This window comes from Etheostoma cragini, chromosome 17, assembly GCF_013103735.1.
Source record: "Etheostoma cragini isolate CJK2018 chromosome 17, CSU_Ecrag_1.0, whole genome shotgun sequence".
NCBI classification, from domain to species: Eukaryota; Metazoa; Chordata; class Actinopteri; order Perciformes; family Percidae; genus Etheostoma; species Etheostoma cragini.
In genome coordinates this window covers 7524808-7547508 of record NC_048423.1, presented here as the reverse complement: position 1 = coordinate 7547508, position 22701 = coordinate 7524808, and the positions used below count along the sequence as shown (strand labels likewise).

Here is a 22701-nt window from a genome sequence, read left to right as displayed (position 1 = left end):
AGAAAAATTATGATATTTATTATTACTTCTAACTCACTGCTATGAAACTTTAATGAGTCCTCTTCCTACTGCTGTGTGTGTGTGTGTGTGTGTGTGTGTGTGTGTGTGTGTGTGTGTGTGTGTGTGTGTGTCTTTCCGTCTGTACAGTATGTGTCCGTGTCTAAGTTACGTTTACGCTTAGTGCATCCAATCACACAACAACCATCTGGCATGTCTTTTTCACCTCAAAACACCAACTTGCGTAAAGTAAAACTGGCAACGCCCTGGCAAGATGACTATCTTACTAGGTTTCGTTGCTAAGAGACTGATGTTCTTGCCCGCCAGCTAGTAGTTGTGACATCACGTGCAAAGTATGAATAAGGTGAGGGGAGAAAATGTAAAGTGTCTAGGACCTAGAGTATTGTTTCTCCAAACTCCAAGGATAACAATGTACATTAATAATTCAAGCTGACAACAAAATGAAAATGTATTCCATTCACGTTCATGTCTGTCTCCATGCTGGTTGCTTTTGGGAAGGACTTTAAAAGTTTCAAACAGACAACATTTTTATACAATTTTACATTTTTTTTTTTTAAATCAACATTCTTTTCCTCAGACTGTATTTGCCCACAAAGAGTACAGGTAAGAGTATGACGCAAAAAGAATTAACATTCTAGTTGTGTGGCAAGGACTATACTGTGCTTCTAGGTGCCAAGGATGATATTTTCCAAAAGTAACTTATTCAAAAACAAAATAAAAATCTAAACTGTTGAGTGAGATTCTGCTCGTCTTCGGATAAATATTTTTTGCCATGTTGCATTGTATTTGTTTAAATTGTTGTTGTGGTGTTGTAATGATGGAAAGGAATTTCAAAAGGTGTTTGGTGTTTTTTGCCACCAACATCTCCTTCAGGGCACCTTGGCAATTGTTAGGGTTAAGGTTAGGGTTAGCTGCCTGGAAGGCACCGTTGGAGGCAAAAAACACCATAGAGTGATTGCAAAACACTGTTACTAAAGTGCTACAAAATTCCAGTATAATCAAAGACAGTGGGTGTGACTGATAATTTAATGTAATATCCCCTGCCTCCTATAATAGTAGGGTTTTATTGAAATGCTATCACTGTCCATCCGCATGCTTATGTGAGTGACAGTGAAGTCCACATTAGAATAGAGCAGGCAGTGAGGCGTTAATGCTGTGAATAGCCAAACAAAGAGCTATGCTGAGGCGTGAGGGACTGTTTTCTATCCATGTGTCCATCATTTTATGGAAAAATAGTGGAGGCAATAAGAAAAGAGGCTGTTCTAACTTGGGATCACTGGCAGAATCCTTCTCTAACCCTCTCAATCTGAGAAGGTAGAAAATGAAGTGTGTTACTGTGTTTTTGTTAGAAAGATAAACATAGAGAGGAAAGATAGATATGTGGACAAAGACTGCTGTGTGTGTGTGTGTGTGAGTGAGTGAGTGAGTGAGTGAGTGAGAGAGAGAGAGAGAGAGAGAGTGTATATATATATATATATATATATTACACATTAAACTCACAGTAAGCATATCATTGCACTTCATGTCTCTGGTGTCCTCGTCGTCACTCTTGTTGTAAAACTTCCTGAAGAAGTTGAAGGCCACAACAGTGTAGAGATACACCACAACTGCCAACAGGCCCACCGTAAGGACCAACTGACAGACACAGACATTATTACAAAGGGATAGACAGAGGCAGATGGGCTTTCATAAACTTCTTCATCTTAGAAAAGCCCCAATATAACACGACAGCTTGAAAGCAAACATCACATGCATGCAACCTACACATATGAGCACACATTAACACAGATGGATAGAGAATTAAAGGCAGATGCGCACGCAGGCAGGCGCGCACAAACACACGCACACGCACACAAACCTGTTTTCCATTGTGTGTGACAGAGGAAAGAATTGTCCGAAGTGTCTTAAAGCCCATTGCTATGTCCAAAAGGTGGGCAGCAAAGAAGAAGTTGTTATAATGACCGAGAATTGACATGGCCATGTACCAGGCCAGGTACAAAAAGGACTGTAAGCACAAACACACCAAAGGACATACACACATAAAAACAGGCAATATAGATTATAGATAGAGAGACAAATGTGTATTTTAGATAAGGCAGAATCACAGGATATTACCACCGTCACTTCTGCAGCATGTGCAATTGTATCAGACAAAATCTTAGCACAGTAGAACAGATTAAACAAATGAGGGATAAGTCATAAAATATCAGATATGTTTAACACACACTTCTCTGTCATATTACATTATCTGTTAACACAAAGTGCAGGAAGTGACATCTTTATTTTTTTTCATAGAAACAAGAGGACACACACAAACAAACTAAGCAGATGTCATAAAATATTGGACACAACTGAACTTACATTGTCAGTGCACACAACTCCTAGTTTCCAGACCTGGTACTTCATGTCAATGCAGTTGAATCTGAAATAAATAGCATCATCACACAGACACATGATGGCAAGACCCTGAAAAATAAGGCCAAAATGCCTATCGGTAAATTCAGACCCTCTTTGCTACAGTGTCTTTTCTAAAAGAGCCTGTGTGATATGTGGCTTTATTTCAGAATGTCCTGTTCCTCCTCAAGGACAACATAATGTTCTAGAACCTTCTTATGTCTGGCTACCCCTGTTATGTAACACACACATGCAAAAAAAAAAAACACATACACATTATTATAGAAATGGCTATTTAAAATGGGGAAGACTATTTATAAGGACAGCAACAATCCAAACACCTAAGAATATTGTTTTATGATGTAATTAACAAGGCCAAGATGGGATAAAGCTAACCAAAATGTTCATCTGAAGGGTCATTTAGAGCCCTATTCCCCTCTACATTAAAATGTATTAGAGGAAGACCTGTGTAGGTTTCTTTGTTTGAACGTTTTTCTTTTATATCAATACCAGGTTGCCTGTATGCAAATATGATCTCATCTATTCTCCAGAGAAGGCTGTCAAATTGCTATTATTGTCGCAGGCTTTTACAGTATGTGTACTGCATATTCTTTTACCTGCCAAAGGCCAGAATTGTTTTTTATTTATAGCGATTATGTAAAACTTGATATGAAAAGATGGTCCTTTAACGTGTTACATATGACAAACGGTTTAAAAATGCTATACTGTTATATATTATTATATATATTATATATATATTGTATACATTTTCAGTTTTACCAGTTCTTTCATAGTCTATGAAATAACTGGTAAAACTGAAAATGTATACAATGCAAGGACACAGATCTCTTTAAGAATGCAAGACGGGAAGCACTTTTTCTACTCACAGAGCATTCCAGGCAGTCTCTCTCTTAAGCCTCCTTTCTTTTCTCTCAGAGCTGAAGTCTAATGTGGCTTGGTCCAGACCTAGGAGTTCACTAATCTTCTCACAGCCATAAAAGTCACCATACTTATCCATCACCTGACAGGGTAAAGACAAGTTTACATAAAAAAGTTGTCTCTTCTGTGCCTTTTCATCTGAATAAAGAACGACAGGAGAAAGCAAGAGGTAAGAGTCTGAATTATTCTGTAGTGTAAGTGCCATAATAAGATGGCAGCTTATGATAGCTACTGAACAAAAAACTAAGGATTGTTTTTTAAACTTGTGTTGCAGATATGATTTGTAGGGACATAGTGGTTGTGCCCTCCACAGTCGCACATTGGTTGTGTAAATGACTGATGGTAACTTTGTTGTGTGTTGTTTGTAATGGGTGCATTTTTTAGTCTTTACTTTCCTGCTAAAATGTGTGTGCAGTGAACCTTGGCTAGTAAATATTTAGTAAATATTCCTATGACAGATGCAGAGTTCATCCTTGTTGTGTTGTGGCTCTAAGAAACTTAATGTCACTTGATTTGTTATCTTAAAACACGAGCCAACCAAAGTGTAGTTTTATTACAGAGCCATTTTGTCATATCTACACCCTCCAACAAAAAGTAGATTAGCGGAAGCACTTGAAGGTGTTTTATTATCTATTTTACAGCAAGATAATGCAGTATTAAATGCAATGTGGCAGTGCTAGATGAGTAGCCACTCCAGTGGCAAGAAGATTAAGCCCATGCTGAAGTGTCATCAATGCCTGCTAAATAATGACACCAAAAAAATGTAATTAAATTAAATTAAATAATATTTTGGTAGTAGAGCTGGAGCATACTTCTTCACAGCCATTTGACAACTTTAGGATTTTTATAATCTGTGAACTAGTTAAACCAGGTACAGTGTTCTAGTTCAATTTAACAGATCTACTTTTTCCTATAGCATATTATTTGTCATTGTTTTGTCAAGTTTCTGTTGTAGTTGGTTTTCTGTTGGTGTTTCCTGTTTTATTTATGTCTCTCTGTTCCCTTATATTGTTGACGTGTTTTACTTCTAGTCATTTGGTTTTCCCGCCTCTGTAATTGTCTGTCTTTCACCTGGTCACCTGCCCCTTGTTATCTTGTTTACTTATATGTAATCCCTGTGCTTTCTGTGTCTGTTGTTGGTTGATCGTTGTTTCGTCTTTTGTCATTTGTCGTGCTGTCCTGTGTTTTGATGTTATTCTGTCTTCCTGGAATTCTCTGTTTTTGTGTTCCTGGAGTTTTTTTTCCAGTGTTCCTGTTTTCTGGATTACTTACCTGCTAACCAGTTTGTCAGTTCCTTTGTGTTTACATTAAAATTGTTTATTTCAAACTGTTGCACATCCTCGCCTTCCTGCTAGGGCTGCACAATTAATCAAATTTTGATCACGTTTTTGGTATCCCACGACCAAATTTGCATAATTGAGTGAAATTTTAAATGCGCCATTCCGTTCATAAAATGCTCAGAGTTTTTTGCAAAGCCCATTTACCGCTCCATAAACCACTGTTTGATCACGTGCCAGTCAGAGTTGTTCCCTGCACCGAGCAGCTTAGTCTCTAGATGAGGAAAATTCCGGAAAATGATAGCAGCTGGTCACAAAGATTACCAGTTTACTTGTAAATGCAACATTTTGTCCCGTCTGTTTTTGTCAGACAACAGCAGTGACCAGTGCAAGTTGGTGCTAGTTTGTCTGTGTTAGCTCACAGGGCTTTAGAGCGCGTAACACGCACCGGTGCACCTAATGTCCTTGCTGCCTGTTCACAAACGAAGCAATGTAGTTTATAGAGATATGGTTTAATTTTGTGTTACATGACCCATGTCTTCTGTAAAGCCATACCGCTGTATAGATCTCTCCTTACTCTCCGCGCAGCCCCACCCCCATTCACTCACACACAGCTCCCAGCAACAGAGACAGAGCGGCGACAGCGCTGGCCTACGCTTCTGACATTTGTCCAGTTTTAATTATTAACACAGCTATATAATAAGCAGGACAGGCAAACATGTATTTGTACCAGTGTTTCTGCTGGTAACTCTGCTGTTGCGGCAGCCACGGCAAAAAACACAGAAGTTATTGAATGCAACTAACTTCAGGTTGTAGAGTAATAGCGTGTGAGACTGAGGCTGCTGAACCAATTTATAAGAGCAGTTAAATGGTACAATTTATAACTTCAGCATGAGAGGAATGTAGCACAATATGGATGTGGAAGACGTTATCCTATGTTAGCCTATGTGACTATAAAATTAGTTTTGGTTAAAAATCAACAAATCGTGATAATTAATCCTGATCTCAATATTGATCATAATAATCGTTTTGGCCATAATCGTGCAGCCCTACTTCCTATTCCTATATTTGGATCCAAGCCTCACAATCCTGACAATTATCTACAATTTAGTTGAAAAATCTTAAAGTGAACTAAATGTTCTTAAAAAAGAAAACCAAATTTTATATTGTTAAAGCAAAGAATAATCTTCATAATACAAGAGGCAATCCAAATGAGAAAGCTGTAAGTGTTGCCACGTCTCTGGAGACAATCAACTTGTTTGGTTAGTGACAAGGGAATAATTACACCTGCCATTAAATGGCTCATTACATTGCAGTTAGGTTCTTAATGAACTGTCACTGAGTGAAATATGCACACAATTATATACATTCATAAGCACATTAAGAATAGAACATTTAATATTTTTTGCTGTGCAAAATCAAAACTGCAGCCCCCTGAAGACCTTACCTTCCTCTTCACAAATTTATCCCAATAATTACTTGGAAATGATCTGAAAAGACAAACAAATAGTTTCAACAAATATTTTAAAAGTGAAATTTTACTGTCAAACATCACTGTAAGTAAAACATTTTTGTTCTGTAGAACTTGTAACATTTCTATGAAATAGTACAAACAGCAAGTTTCTCAAACTTAGAGTACAAAACATGTTTAATGTTTTGTACTCTAAAAGCTAGCTGATGTAGCTATGAACATACGGTGCGTTAATGACCAGTCGGTCCCATTGTCCTTTGATGTCTTCCTCAGCCGGCTGCTCCGTGACATATAGCCCGTCAAACTCCAGCCTTCTTGCCACTTCCTTCTCGCGTTTAAAGATCACCAATGGTAACTGCCAATCAAATGCACTACAGTGATTACATGAGTCCGGTATTTAGTTGGCAAAACTCAAACACATTTGGATTAGCTGTATGGGACAAAGCCTCTTTATTAGCAATGTGCTTCATTGTCAATTCTGTGGCTTTAAAAAATTCTCTAAGTCTATATAATGGACAAATACTGATTCAAAATAGTGAATGTGTTTCAAAAATATGTGCTCAAGCTAGTCTACCTTGAGGCAGTAGTACCCGATAATACAACAGAAGGAGATGATTGTGTGAGCCACAGCCAGGAATTGAAGCGCTGGTTCCATGTATCCACTGCTCTCCTCCAGCACAAAATAATCTCCGCCCTGTTTGTCGTCGTCAGCAGAAGCGTCCAGATCCTCATGGTTACCAGTCGTGGCCACTCCTTCCTCTCCTTGTGATGCAGGCAAGGATGCTACCTGGGTAGACAGTAAGAGAGAGTGACTTCACCAAAGAAATACAAACTTTTTCTTTTTTTTATATGAGAAACACAGTTTATTAATTGCAATACAATTTGAAAGCACCAAACTAAAGCAAACAATAGACCACAGAGTCAGATCAGTTCCTCTTCGCCACAGTCTCTGGTGAAAATACTCTATTATAGATAAGTTCCGCTTCCAAGATTTTACCCAAGTTAAAGCACAAAAGTATTAATAAAAAGATATACTTAAATTATCAAACGTGACAGTATTTGTTATGCAGATAAATTGACCAGACATACGTACATTATTAGATTATTATTACTGATGCTTTCTTGTGTACATAGCATTGTATTATTGTGAATGGTTCAGGTGCTGTTAATTTTGACTGATTAGTAGTGACTTATAGTAAATAAATGTACTGAAGTTAATGTGCAATATTTTCCTCTGAAATGTAGTGACATCATAGTACTTCAACATATATTCCAAATTTAATACCACTGCAAATGTAATTTAGAATTTCTCTCACAAGCAAACTCTCACCTTGTAAAAGAGGAGGATGAAGTTGATTGCAAAGGCAACAAACAGAGCCAGTAAGCGCATATTATAAAAATTTCTTGCAAAATAGTTCTGTAAAAAAGGGGGAAAACATCCAGATGTTTTGTTCATAATTTATGCCTGTGCATGCAAACTGAAGAACTTGTAAGCGTGCATCTGTGTTGGCATGTGTATGTATTTGTATATTACCAGCAGGCTCTTGTTATGAGTGCTTATCATCTCCCAGAAGGCAGAGTTTTGGCTCTCTGGTTCCTCTGACTTATTAGAGCATGTCTTGGTTTTCCATTCTGCCTCTGCTTTCTCTTTTCCAGTTTTCTTCTCAGATTCCTTCCCTCTATACAAACAGTCCAATCACAAACAAAGGAAAGGTCAAAGATCTGAGGTGATGTAATTAACCTTCTGCTCCTTAAAAACTTGACATCAAAGTCAACCTGACATTAACATCACAGTGCTTAATTTGACCATGCACACACTCACTTTGTGTCCATTAATTCAGGCATTGTCACATCTTCTGTTTTTCCCTCTGTGGCAGTGGGTGCCTTAAGTTGCTGTCAGTAAAATTATCAAAGCAATACAAAAATGAATAAAAAAAGTGATGGTGAACAAAATTTGGACACTGTCTCATATCAAAAGATAAAAATGAATCCATACCTTCTCCTGATGCTTGTCAGACAACTCAGCGGTGGCTATTGTTTTGGAGGTGTTGAACAGGTCAGTCACACTAGCGGCACGGTCTTGTGTTATAACTCGGTATTGACCTTTCTCCTTCTTCACTTTGAGGCCGAATATGTCTGACAGTACATCTACCTCCCTGGGGGATGTCCCAGCTGCCACATGCCCAAATTCCATCAAGTCTGTCTGGGAAGAGAAACTGGCAGAGTACTTCCTCAGCCGATCCACACCACTTGGCACCTCCATGACCTCATCAAGAGTTGGCTCAAGGATACCACTGAGCAAGTCCGATATACTCATCATTTTGGCTCCCTCTATGAGCCCACCACTAACAAAGACTATGTAAAGCACATTTAAGATGCTGCGAATAACAACACAGATACACCGGACCTGAGCCATAAAAATGAATGCGAGGAAGAATACAGCCGACATAAGGATATCCTTCAGTGTCATCTTCATCAATGTCTTAAGGTTTTTGACAGAAATTAGAGCTATCAGCAATAACAACCAATGATACATGAAAAACAGTCCTTTGTTATTCAGAGCTTCTTCTACACACTTTCTCTCTTCCTCTCCCCCGTTGTCAGCACACCTTTCTCCAGTGGCAGAGCCAGATATCCGGGCTGCTAGTTGCATCTCAAAGATGGTATCTTCACAGAAATTGACAAACATCTCCATTTTCTCCTTCTCTCCACCCTCATTGACCACATCAAAAACAAACTGCCGCTTGGACTCTTTGACCTGAGGCTTCTCCCATTGTGTGCGGCTGGATTCACTGATCTCAAAGTAGACACGTTCAATGCGCTTCCCACTGCCAAGGATCTCAATACGTCCTAGGTAAGGCTGGAAGTAAGTCAAGACACACTTTGCCAGTTCCAAGAACGTCCCAAGTCTTAAATCGTTGGGCATGTGTTCAGACAAATTGGTGAGGAGAACAGCAATGCTGAAGCTAATGTCTTTGGCTGGCTCATGGAAGCGATCCACAAAGGACTCAAAATCCACAATTTCACTATCGTCGGTCTTAACGCAGGAGAGGAGGAACTGAATCTCGCCTTGGGAAAAACGCTTGCAAATCTCCATGGCTTTCTGGAAGTCTTTCCTAGAGATGCAGCCCTTACGATCAGGGTCGTACTCTCTAAACGCATCAGAGGAGGTGAGGTCTTTAAGTTTGAGAAACATGTCAAAAAACTTGAGGATCATCTCCACATTGCCTGATGATTCCACTAACATATCCACCATTTGCTTTCCAATAGTTCCATTAACGACAGTACCTGCAGGAAAGAGAGATGAGCAAAGAAATAATGTCCTTGATTAATTATGCCTGTTAAACCATTTATATTGATAAATTGTGGGAAAAAAACAATAGAAGTAGAAATCTTGCCTTCTAACATGGAAAGCAAAAAAACAACCATGTCCTTTTGTAAATCCATAAGCTCTTTCAGAAGTTCGATTTGCCTTAAATCCTGTTTACAAGAAAACATATTATATATATATATATATATATATATATATATATATACATACACACACATACATATATATACACACACACACACATTTTAAGCAAATAGCAGCAAAGTTACTTCATATCATAGACTTTAACATATTTACCAGATATACCACCAGAGGAAGTTTACAATGCTTGCAACAAATAAACAGTGTACTGTATCGGTTTTACATATCATGTTTATTCAAAAAAATTTCTATCACCTAGACAAGTGATTCTCAACCTTTTCAAGTCACAGCCCACTAGAATAAACAGGTTGGTGTTAGTGAGTTTTATTTAGCCAAGGGGTTATTAGATAAACCCTTAAGATTGCTCTTTCTAATGTCCTATATAATAAACGGCCTCTGAGCAAGGCAAAGGTCAAAAGAAACAGGTTTGTGTTTACTTTCATGTTCTTTCTGTTTTCTTGTGTAAACATGCATATGTGAAACAGCACACTCTGTAACACTGTCACAAACAATGTTATGTTATTTAGTTTTTTACTCCACAACCACCTGACAACCCATGGAAATGATTTTGTGACCCCATTGGGGTCGGAGCCTCTGGTTTGAGAGCCCTGACAGAGTATCATTATTCTTATGATTAAGTAGAATTTTAGAGGAAAATTAGTTTATCAAATATCAGTGGATCAATGTGCTATACCTGCAAGAGCTTCATCTGCATGTGGGCAAAGACATGGAGGAATCCCACTACAGCGTCCCATAGACGACTGTGAGCTAGACTCTGTTGGTTCCCAGTACATGGGCCCTGGATGAACACATCGTTTGCATCGTTTTAAGAAACAAATCAACTTTCTGACAAATATACAGTATGTTCAGTAGGAACTTAAAGCATCATACATGAAACCCACTATGACACTTAAAGGAAACTGACTGACCTGTATGTACTCAGTGAGTGTGTTGAAGACCTGTTTGGCCACTTGTATGACCTTGGAGAAGTTCTGTTGTCCATGCATATCGATGACTTCCTTCCCTGAGTAGTACCAGTAGAAGTCACTGATTGACTCCTACAGTGTGTGGCACAGGAAAAATGTATTTGTGGTTCATGAGCTTGAATAAAACATTCCTTAAAGACAAAGAGGAACCTGCCTTTACACAATATCCATATAAATGTTTACAGAAATCCTCAAACCATTATGTTCCTAAAAATATTTTTTGACAATAACTGGGACAGCTGAATACTACTTTGGTTTGGTTAGTCAGTCAAGCATCACTGTAGGCTTACCTGTACTCTCAGTAAATAGTCAACAGTGGTTATTATGATGTTGACAGTGGTGTTGTTGCCTGTTTGTGATCTCAAGTAATTCTGGAAATCTAAGAAATGAAGGAAGTCAGAGCATGCTGAATAGAATGTGAAAAGAACATTGCAAAGACATTTATCCTGTGTAGACACTGCAGTTAGACAATGGACGTCCACTAGAGCAATGCAAATGTTTATGCAGCCATTATGAATCAGTGCTAAGTTCTTATTAACATAATGTTAAAGTCACATTGAAATAGAAAAAACAGCAAACCGTGTATGTGGTCCTTTTTTTATAGACAATATAATATATGTGAACTTTTTGACAGTGTGTAAGTGGATACAGTTGAGGCCAAATAACCTGAGTTGTGTCCTTCACAGAGCAGCTGTAGAAAACGAAATAGGTCACAAGTTATGTCTTTGTCAGGCATCACCTTCTCTCCTGGGAAAAAGATAGGGCAATAAAAAAAAGGATGAAGAGCAAGGAATGAAGTAATACTGTAGGAAATGGAGGACAGAATGGATAATAGAAAAAAAGAGTTTTGAAAGAGGTAAGAAAACTGAAAAACAGGCCACAATGAAGGCAGACATCTGTTAATATTATTCAAGACTGAGAAAGGCAGAGAAAAAAATAGGATTTTAGAGTGTAAATTTAGACTATTTTCAAGTCCAAGAATCTCACAGCAGGCTCTTCTGCATTGACATGGCTTCATCAGAAACTGATTTTATTTCCATATGAATACAGTACCTGAGCTGTCGTCCATGGCCATGCCTAATCCTTCTGCTTTGTTCTGCCTCTCAAATGCATTCAGATCTAGAACACTGGATAGCAGAAAAACACGCATGCACGCAGATTAAAAAAAAGCTTTAACACTCTTATAATTTTCATCCATCAGCACACAAAGTCGGAAAGCCTTTGTGACATTTGACAAGAGAATTTTCCTAAAGACACTTACCTACATGACCGCATGAGTCCAGCCATGCTCTGAAAGAAGCAAACGTCTTGCTTCTCTTTCAGATAATCTAGCATTTTCTATCAAACAAAAGCATCAAAGACAAGGTAGGATAAATATGGGAGGATCTTGTCTGAAGCCAAAATGATTAACTTGAAAAATGTTTTTACTACTGCCAACTTTTCTCCAGTGTCTCTGAGGCATCATATTCATAAGACAAAATATTAAAGTGATATGGTCTGTGAAGGGACAAACTGTACATGTAGAAATACTAATGTAGAAATATAATAATAGTTATTCATGACATGAAAAGATCCATCTCTATTCATTACAAATATTGTTTTTGTTAAGCTGTTGCTAAAACAGCAGCCCACATTTCCAGTTTACTGTATACCATATTTTACAGCTTTACTTTTCTATTTACTGATAAGTTACTAATAATATACTTTTTAATATATATAATGACTGTGCTGATATTTCACATTTCTTCTCCTGAATGAAATCTAGCAATCCAGCTGCTGTTATAACCTCTCTTCTTTCTTTCACTTGAGTTAATTTTAGTAATATTTAGTTTCATGATATTAAACTCTTTAGTCCGTGCCTGAGATGCAGAAATGGCCAATGTCATATACAAACCTATTCTGGAGATCCCAAGACAAACAAGTTGTATGATTCAAGTGGGGGACACACCAATGCAGCATTTATACCTGTTGAACTGTGGCATTCCCTCCATTGAGAATAGCAATCCCCAGCTTCAATGTAGGAGCAATCATGGAGCCCATGGCACCTGATGGGATGGGAAATTGATCACAATCAGAGGATGTACTGTACCAACTAAAATGAAAAATAAAGCGCTTTAGATCACAATGCACACTTTAAAAGGAGGCAAAGCACAAAGAAATAACTTACTTTATGCTCAACTACTGAGACCAGGAGTCAGCTCCTCTTTGGTTTAGTATTCAGCAAATATAAAGTACCTTGCTTATAACTGGCTCATCTAAGAAAAAAAATTTGCTAAAAGAGGATGCCCTTCAACAAGCAACAGACTAACCTAAATAAAAGTAATTTATTAGAATTAGAAATAAGAATCATTTATCAGTATTTAATATGTCTCTACCTTTGGTGGCACTGATGGTTTGCAGTACCATCTCAGAAGCTCCCCGACGATGTAGCCTGGCCTGCTGGTACACTAACTTCTGTTTCTTCATCTCCTTCTCCTGAGCCACAGAAAGGTAAATTCACAAGCCCAAAACCCACACAATGCTGCTTGCAGCTTTAACTAATTGGGCTGCTTCCTTCTGTTGGCCGGGAAAGGGTTTGAACCCAAAATTGGTGCTTGCAGCTATATTGGCTATATTTATTATTGCAGTAGAAAATATGAAGGTGAAAAAAGTGAAGCCAATTCAAATTAAATACTGTAAGCAAGAAACACTAATCTATTTAAAAAAGAAAAGCCCATTTTCTCACTTCAAAGCTTTCCACCTCCTGTTCTTTATCATCATCATCGTCATCCTCTCTGTGGCAGCTCTTGAAGATCAAACATACAACGCAGGGTGGTGACAAAAAAAGTGTTAGAAAATAAATCAATGTAGAAGAGGTACACATTTTGTCATAAATTGCATGTGACATGGCCCAAAACGAATCTGAATATTTTACCAACAAATATTTGGGTAGGCCTACTACTAATAGGATCATCCTCATGTTCTTTTACCTTGGCCATAATAGCAGCATAGGATGTATAGAGACCGTCATTTCCAAGCTTACTGTGATCAGGGAAGAAAAAATAAGATATTGTTCTCTGCAGAATAGCAAGTGACTATACTAGAGATACCTCAATGGTCAATTGGTCAACCAGGTCATGTCATGATTAAAAAGAGAACTGAAAAAGAATTGAAACATATTGTAGATTTCAATAAATCATGATTCTGACAAGTGTAATATTGACATTATTGGTGATGGGTTGGATAAGTAGAACAGGTTTTTAACTGCATGTGATGTTTTAGAATGCACACACACACACACACACACACACGCGCACGCACGCACACGCACACCTCATTTCCATCAGGGCGCTTCGATTGAAGAGTGTAATGAGTTGTAGGAGGGGATCAATTGGTTGTGCACCTTCTTCCACCTGCTTTTCTTCCTCTCTGACACCTCCACACAGCTCCATCACTCTTCCGCTCTGCAGTCCAGAGACAGAGTAGCTTTACTCTAGTGTGTGATGTCAAATAATGTCAAACACTGGCCATCCACAGCCTCTGGTGGCTGACTTACTCCCTTCCAAACACAAAATACACAGTATACACAAACAATACATAACAGGGTCATGTTTACGTGCACAGAGAAGACAAAACTATCTTTATTTGGAAATTCTGCTAAATATACACATACTCAAAAAGCCTTGATGTTTTAACTTTTTCAATACAAATGTTTAAAGCGTTAACATAAAAAAATAATGTATGCACAATGTCAAAACTGTCTACTTGATTACAGTTTAATATTTAGCGTCAGGGAGTGTACCATACAGGTAGAACTTACCTCCACTAAATCTAAATGGGGTTTGCGAATGTAGTGTGTTAACACTGAAAACACAACAAAATGAAGGAAATGTAAATATGCTTATTCAATTTACTTGGCAGTGATGTTTACAAAATTGTACATGGTGGTGAGATGGCTCTTATATTAGAAAAGTCAAAAAGTTCTACTTAATGTATTTATTCATGTTTTGTGCACTTTTTCTTGTCTTCTCTTTCTTGTCTCCTCCATCTCTCTCTCTCTCACAAGCAAGGAATAGGGGAGTGTGTCTGAGATTTGGGTCTTAGAATGTTAAAGGGTTCAATGGTCCAGTTAAGAGAGGTAGAATTTTTTTTAAACATCTTAAGACTGACATTGTTGTTTTACCAGAGACCTATTTAATTAATTACTAAAGACCATCACAGATTAGAAGCCTCGTGGGTTGGCCAAAACTTTCACTCCAAGTGGTAGCAGGGCAAGGGGCACAGCCATTTTAACACATAAGAAGGTCCAATTTTTCCCAAGAGAAGTCATTGCTGACCTTCAAGGCCACTTCATCATAGTTTCTGGTTCTCTCAATTTAGTCAATGTTGCCCTTGTCAATCTCTACGTACCTAACTGGGACAATGAATTATTCATTGCAAGAATGATCTCAGTCCTGCCTGACCTGAACTCCAACCATTTAAGTTTGGGATGTGACCTCAACTGTGCAATGGATGCACTGCTAGACAAATCCTGCCCTAAAAGGGACCCTCCTTCCAAAATGGTAGTACTGACCCATGGTGTTTGCTTTTCCCTGACAAAAAACAATTTTCCCTCTACTCTCACATCCACAAAACATTTTCTTGGATTGATTTTTTTTTATTATTGATAGCTATTTTCTAACTGCTGAAAATAGCATGGAATATTCCACTATTGTAATATCTGGTTATGCTTCATTGTTGCTTTACCTCTCCTTCACAATTCTACAGAAAACACATCCCCTATGGAGATTGAACTGAACTTTGTTAAATGGTGATATATTCAGTGAAACAATCTCAAAAACTATTGATGGTTTCCTTATATCAAACAATCTCTACTTTTGGAGACTCTGAAGGTAGTTTTCCGAGGAGAAATTATGTCGTAATTTACTCAAATTGAAAAAACAAGAACAAGAAAAGCTTATGGAAAGAATAAAAGACGTGAACAACTAATTTTCAAAGACTCAATCTCCTGAATTGGACAAAATCTCTAAATAAATTACAATTTACTCTCAACTCAATAATCAGAAAAGTTAGTTACAATTGCACAGATTGGTTTATGAGTGTGGTGAGAAGGCAGGACACCATTTGTCACATCAAATCAAGGACCACTCAGCATCCCAGCAAATTAAACAAATAAAGACCCATTCTGAACTTACAGTGATCCCATCAGCCATTACCTCAGTGATACCTTTATAACCTATAATTCCAAGTTGTAGACCTCACAATCTCCCCCTGACAACAGATGATGCAATTTCTTGATCTGGAATTTCCATGTATCATGTTTACCTGCTACTCATGTCAGTGAGATGGATTGTCCCCTAAAACATGGTAAAATAGAAGACTCAATTAAACTAATGCAAAACAGTAGGGGCCCTGGTCCAGATGGTTAACCAATAGAGTTCTACCAAAGATTTATTGATTAATTGGCCTCTCTCCTTTAAAAAATGTTTAACAACTCTCCTGCCCCAGACTCTCACCGAGAACACGATTACTTTAATACCATAAACTGGCAAAGACGACTCAGATTGCAACTCTTACCCCCCAATTTCCTTTTTTAAATGCGGTCTATAAAATTCTAGCTAAGGCATTAGTTATCCGGCTTGAACAGGTGCAGCCTAACATTATCTCACCCGAACAAACTGGGTTCACAAAAACAGACACTCCTTCTCTAACATCTGTATGCTCCTTAATATTATTTTCTCTTCACCATCCGATGAGTCACCAAAGGTGGTGGTCTCTTTGGATGTTGAGAAAGCTTTTGAGTTTTTGGAGATACTTCTTGGATGTTTTTAAGAGATTCTGAATTGGCCCCAAGCTTATTTACAGGAATACTCTCTTGTATTTTAAACTATAAAGAGCCTTTATCTATTGCACTTAAATCTGCTAACTTTAATCAAGGAATTCTTTGATTTGATACACATAACCACCTTTCATTATATGTGTATTATTACGCTTTAAGCAGACCTAGAGAGATGGAATGTCTTCCATATATTCATTGCAGGTAGGGTAAATTGTATTAAAATTACCTTCCACATTTTTTGTATGTCTTCCAAAGCTTTCCACTCTTTTTACCTGAATCTATTTTCCATGCGAAAAACAAGCTTATTTCCTCTTTCAGGTGAAAAGACAAGACCCCCTGGATCAGATAAGAATATTTACAGAGGCATAGATCCACAGATGGATTGGGTCTTCCTAATCTAAAAATGTACTATTGGGCAGCTAAAATACACAAAATGACTCTATGGATCAAGTCACCACTGAGTTGGTGTGAGTTTGAGGCTAAATCTTGCCCTGCTTCTTCACTTTTGGCCCTGCTCTCATCTAGAATTCCCATCCAACCAGTCAAATTTTCTCATAACCCAGTTATTATTTCAACTTTGAGAGTTTGGTCTCAATTTAGACTTGCTTTTGGACTCTGAGAGCAGAATAACCACAGCCCTATCCACAATAACCATTGCTCATAGGTGCCACATGTCACCAGCTAAATTGACGGATGGGACATTGGGCTTATCCTCGTCTTCAGGGTTATTGGACAGCTATTTTTAACCATCTGTCTGGAGCTTTCAATATTGTGTTGACTCCATGTACAGACACTATTATTTTTGGAGTATTACCAGGCCATCAATTGTTAGGGAGAAAAATAAGGGATGCCATTGTCTTTGCATCCTTATTAGCACATACAAGGATTGAAGTGGAAGTCACCATTTGCCCCCAAAGCTTCTTTATGGTTTAAAGACTTCATGATGTTCTTATGGAAGTAAATCTGTTTCATTGGATTTTGAAATTAAAAAGCTATTACATTTCTAGCACTAAATATTTGTGCATTGAAATTATGCATCTGATTTTTTTGATCTATTTTTCAAAGTTCATAAATTCAGAATCAAAAATTCATGATTTAACAGTGCCAACTTGTGTTTCGCACCTGATCTTAATTCAAAATATAGGCCTTTTTTACCTGCTGTATGTTACACAATTGTTTTTATACTACTAACAATGACTTGCTTTTCCACTCACAGCCAAATCCTCCACAAGCTTCTCCTCAAAGCTGTGGTCCTCAGCTGATATCCAGGAGTTATTATAGCCTTGGAGGAACAGATTGACAGCTCTGTGGCTGGGGAGGAAGAGGAAAGGGTAAAGTGACAAGAATAGATTACCATTTGCATACAAAAATGCAAATAATAAATAAAAAAGAGGCAGCATAGGACTATAAAATAGGGCTAATTAGATCCATTATTATCAATTCATCAAAGCCTCTTATCCAAGGTGATGGTTATGTCCACTAGAAAGTAAAGAGTGGTACACCATAGCTATAATTTACAAGACACAGACAATCAAATACTATTCATATATCAAATAAAAACACACGGCCATAGGGCTGATGCTAATGTAGTTATAGATATAGTTGTACCTGGGTAAGTTGTAGAGCGGAGCCATCCTTAGGCAGGCCACCACCGCTCGTTTCCTCTGTTTGGATAAGACCTTGTGCCATGCAGGTTTTTTACTTCTCTGCGGGTGTTCCACCTGAAACCAAAACCCAAATCAAATATGAAAAAATATATATATTACATAGGTAATGTTAACAAGGTAGCACACAAAACATAAACCTGTAATGACCTAAGGGGTTTCGATGGTAGCTTTTGGCAAGGTTCACTGCACGCATTACTTTCTTGAATGTCATATATTCCTAATAAATTTGTGTTTGGAATAAGAACACAGAAGAGGGACCTCTGCATCTTCCTCAGACCCTTACTCATTTCTCTACTCTGACCCTAATGATGACAGAGTTGGGTCACACTCAATGATGAATGAAAGAAGATGACAACTCAGAGTCTTCATTAGGGTTGTATATAGAATGGATAAAAGTACCGCCTATACATACGTCACAGAATGGCTAAGACTTAATCAAGAGGACAAGGCATATAGATGGCTCTTAATTTTAGTTCTTGACAGTGTGACATTGAACCAATACGCACAATACTAGGACTCTGAAACTGAAGCAGCTAAATTATATGGAGCCATCATTTATTTTATCATTTGCACCTGCGTTTTTCCTACAAAGACATGTCAACAAGTCTTCTGATAGAAAAGGAAGGTCTACAAAAAAGAAGTCCATCACCTTAAAACTCACTATTCTTTTCACTTTGGAGCTAACAACTAAGTAAACACTTTTCAACAGATGTGTTATACAATATCTGAATGCATTACTGGCAATATTTTATTTGTTACTTTAAAAGTTTACCTGGTCCAGGTAATAAAGAACTCGAGCTATGTCCAGAATCCTGTCTACAGTCCTTTTTGCATCAGGAATGGTCCCTTTCTGGCTCAGGTGTTTGGCATAAAGGCTGTCCTGCCTCAAACAGTTTGACACCTGTCAGGAAAAAAAAGAATGACACATTTATTTCTTTTATCCTCTTTCTTTCGTATTTCAAGCATTCAGTTAAAGATTTACAAAGACTGCTGGAGACCAAGCCCCTTTTACAGGGCAAAACAAATGAGAGAATTAATGAAGAAGCTTGGTTTGAAATCAAAAGGCTAATAAAAATTATTAAGGGATAAAGATGCTGTTCTGAATCTTGCTTTCCCTAATGCCATTAATTCCAAACTTAATTCATTATTTTTGCTTGAATTCTAATTCAACAACAAAACTGACAAATGCCCATTCAACCAGCAAAGGATGGATCATGGGCTGTGAAAAAATAACTTAAATGATTGTTCAAGAATTGGTTTATGCTAATGAATAAGCCAAATTTGTGCTGTTTTCATCACTGACTTATGAATATACAAATATTGCATGCATATTCTGAACAGTATTGTGAGTATGTCACATTGGTTTCTCTGGTAAACAATGAATGACTTACTGAGATTATTAAAATACAGCTTGTGATTTTGCTGGCTACGCTCAATGTAATTTACCGCACACTTTCTGCCTTCCACAAATTAAAAGGCATGTACTCAGGCATACTCAGGCACAATATGCAGAATGCAATGGTATTTCATTTAAGCCTTAACTATAGTGATATAGGAATATCTATCTTTTAGGCTTTTCTTTTTCATGTATACTTTTGTATTATAAGATTCTTGTCAATTTTTTATGAAAACCCAAGTAAGTAAAACCTCAAAATGTGTTTAATTCAACTAATACTTTCTGAAATTAACATACTAACTGAAATACTCCATAAATGTTTAGAACACAAAAATAAAAATCGTTACCTGACTCTGAAGATTTAGAAAGCAATTAAAAACCCGCTCTTGAATCTCATCTTCAGTGTTCTTCTGTGAAAAGCAAACAGTGGCTAACATTACATATGCACAGTATACACAGAGATATTGCAAGACATTCACCTTCACAATGCAGTTTATCATATAACTACTGTGATTTACATAAAATCATTTTTATCATCATGAGGACTACATTATTGCTGGTGCAACTGACCTGAGTAAAGCCGCTCTTAGCCAGCATGATAAGGCTGTGGTCGCTTGGAAAACAAACCCTGAGTCCCACAGGGAGCAGCCTCTTCATGGAAGCCACAATGAGAGAGGTCTGTGTGGAATAACGATCCCCCTTCCTCTTCATCCTTCTCTGTTCATGGTCAAACTGAGAATTACAAAGCCACAAAGATAACTTAACTTAGAGACTTACCTGGCAGATGTTTAACTTTGTGATTACCATACAACTACTAGTAGTGTCTATGATTTCAAGAGATGCAGTTCTTTAAAAATATGGCTGACCTTGGACATTTTGTCATTGTTGACCAAGAAAGCCAAATTGTTGATTTCATTTTGGACAACAAAGTTCTGTTCCTCCCATTTGAAATTCTGTGGTAGCAAACAAGGGTGAATACATTTTACATGGCTTTTAGTGCACAATATTCACTTGGAACGCATTGAAACGAGGAAAAAAAATATATACGGGTCATCCTCACATGAGATTTGGCCCAGAATATAAAGACCTCTGCCACCATGCTGAACAGCTGCTCAGTGTCAGGGTTCGACTCCTTTAGCCAGCTGGCTCTGGGACAAGAGAAACCAAAACATATCACAGTTTTATTGCATATTGTATTCCTGTAGAGCTTAACATATAACTAAAATAATAAAATTAAATAGCCACTCTCTTTTTATCTATAAAAAAGTTGTATTTTTATTTTCCATTGTTTACAATTTACCAATAATTGTTTTACAAACAATAGAAAATGTGGTCTTTGAACGTTTTCTGAAGAACTTTAGAGGAAAGATGCTCATTAATGGTGGGTTAATGTCAATATAAAAAATTTTCCATTGACTCTACACACATTTTAAATTACTCCTGGAGCTTTTGGCCTCAGAAAAACAAGCTTGCTTCCCCACATCTAAGCTCCTTGGCAGCATGCCTTACCGATTAGAATCCACAAATGGGATGAGGAGGGGATAGAAGGCGTAGAGGTCGCGCACAAGTATAATGAACTTCTCCTGTATCTGCAACTCTGCTTCAGAGGTATCACACCGTTCTGCTTTAATCTGCTCCTCCTCTAGCAGCACACTTTCAGTCCTCTTCCTCAGCTTCTCCATCAGTGGCAGGAAGTGGCTTTTCAACAGCTCAGTGTTGGCTTTGCATATAATTGGCTGAGAATAAACTGAAAGATATGACAACAGGTCCCATGACATACAAATTTCACTTATGAGTTTTATTTTAACATTAATATGCATTCACCCAGGGTGCCTATGGTCCCCCCGTGGTTAGAAATGGCGGTAGGTGTAGACCGAGCCCTGGGTATCCTGCTCTGCTTTTGAGAAAATGAAAGCTCAGATAGGCCGATCAGGAATCTTGAGGTCATAAGGGGCATGATTACCTCTCCTTTCTCTGCTTTGCCCGCCTAGAGAATTTGGCCCGCCCATGAGAAAGAGAGAGACATCATGGATTTCAAACAAGCAAAGTGGCAGTTGGTCAAGGCCACACCCCCAGCCTCTACCTTGCTCAGACTCAGAAATGGCACATACTAAGGAAAGTTCATTGTGGGACTGGCTCTAGTGGCTGTAATTATGCACTAAGGCTGAATTTTGTTGAGGAGATATTGTATTAGGGAACCACTAAGGTCTATATAAAAAGCATACAAACATCACCATTTCATGGGACCTTTAATACTGAAAAAAGTGAAATCCATAACTGATGTGGAATAAGGAATCCGCACAACAATCACAATGTTGTACATGACCACAATACCTGCCAGCTGTTTCATCCAGTCACCCTGGCTAGCTCCCACATGGTTGTGGATGATACGGAGCATGTGGCCAAGAAGATCACTTGCATGTTGAGAAATGACAGTGGTGCAGATTTGGCTGTCTGGCTGGCCCTCAGGGCCCCAGTACCACCAACGAGACATGTAACTGCACAGCATAGGCAAAATGACCTCCGTGACGTGGATGTAGTGGGACTGGCGAGCTCCCACACCAGCACCTGCCAACTCCTCCACTTCCCCTAGAGCCTGCTCTAGAGAGGGCAGGAGGGGACACATGTCCTCGACCTGATGTGGCAGACCCAGGTCTAACAGTAACAAAAATGGAAAATAGGTTGAGAAAACATGGGGTTTAAGATGCGGGGGTGTGAGCTATTCAAGGAGGTGAGGATTAAACAGACAACTACTCTACTAAAATACTGTGTGTTCAGTATGTTTGTTTATTACCTTCTCTCTCAGAAGCACTCATGGTGTTGTAAATGGAGTAAGGGTTGTTTTGGTTTAGGGATGGCTCCAGGAAACATACAGGAAAAGTCCCAGTCAGGGCTGCCAAACAGGCACCTGCTGCTGGCCTCTGCCTATATAGGAATGCTGCGTTAACATGTAGGCATGGGCTGACTTACAGTGGTGTGAAAAAGTGTTTGCCCCCTTCCTCATTTCCTGTTCCTTTGCATGTTTGTCACACTTAAATGTTTCAGAACATCAAACCAATTTAAACAATAGTCAGGGACAACCCAAGTAAACACAAAATGCAATTTGTAAATGAAGGTGTTTATTATTAAAAGGTGAAAAAAAAATCCTAACCATCATGGCCCTATGTGAAAAAGTGATTGCCCCACTTGTTAAAACATACTATAACTGTGGTTGTCCACACCTGAGTTCAATTTCTCTAGCCACACCCGGGCCTGATTATTGC

General features: G+C 38.2%; 1 protein-coding gene and 1 long non-coding RNA gene across 4 annotated transcripts in view; one reads left to right on the top strand and one right to left on the bottom strand.

The window, feature by feature from the left end:
• Positions 1-22701, bottom strand: part of ryr2b (ryanodine receptor 2b (cardiac)) — a 68993-nt gene that overhangs the window by 5674 nt on the left and 40618 nt on the right. For 2 of the 3 annotated variants that reach the window (XM_034898389.1, XM_034898390.1), the window contains exons 67-99: positions 22233-22363; positions 21773-22093; positions 20948-21185; positions 20499-20586; positions 20305-20391; positions 20009-20170; positions 19786-19848; positions 18815-18943; positions 17984-18096; positions 17590-17686; positions 13870-14000; positions 13527-13578; positions 13283-13342; positions 12933-13032; positions 12523-12602; positions 11819-11895; positions 11611-11684; positions 11224-11304; positions 10848-10936; positions 10501-10629; positions 10266-10370; positions 9498-9579; positions 8096-9387; positions 7922-7992; positions 7634-7778; positions 7430-7516; positions 6674-6886; positions 6324-6454; positions 6076-6118; positions 3300-3433; positions 2380-2440; positions 1877-2023; positions 1519-1653 (exon numbers count right to left, since the gene is read on the bottom strand). In XM_034898389.1, coding sequence (XP_034754280.1) covers positions 1519-1653; positions 1877-2023; positions 2380-2440; positions 3300-3433; positions 6076-6118; positions 6324-6454; positions 6674-6886; positions 7430-7516; positions 7634-7778; positions 7922-7992; positions 8096-9387; positions 9498-9579; positions 10266-10370; positions 10501-10629; positions 10848-10936; positions 11224-11304; positions 11611-11684; positions 11819-11895; positions 12523-12602; positions 12933-13032; positions 13283-13342; positions 13527-13578; positions 13870-14000; positions 17590-17686; positions 17984-18096; positions 18815-18943; positions 19786-19848; positions 20009-20170; positions 20305-20391; positions 20499-20586; positions 20948-21185; positions 21773-22093; positions 22233-22363 — 4948 coding nt within the window. Of the gene's footprint in view, positions 1-1518; positions 1654-1876; positions 2024-2379; positions 2441-3299; positions 3434-6075; positions 6119-6323; positions 6455-6673; positions 6887-7429; positions 7517-7633; positions 7779-7921; positions 7993-8095; positions 9388-9497; positions 9580-10265; positions 10371-10500; positions 10630-10847; positions 10937-11223; positions 11305-11610; positions 11685-11818; positions 11896-12522; positions 12603-12932; positions 13033-13282; positions 13343-13526; positions 13579-13869; positions 14001-17589; positions 17687-17983; positions 18097-18814; positions 18944-19785; positions 19849-20008; positions 20171-20304; positions 20392-20498; positions 20587-20947; positions 21186-21772; positions 22094-22232; positions 22364-22701 lie in introns of those variants that run through there. The other variant, XR_004660166.1, reaches the window with a different exon arrangement.
• On the top strand, positions 17611-21687 carry LOC117960473. The gene is made up of 3 exons (XR_004660167.1): positions 17611-17622; positions 20111-20114; positions 21531-21687. It is a non-coding gene; the product is annotated as an uncharacterized LOC117960473 (long non-coding RNA).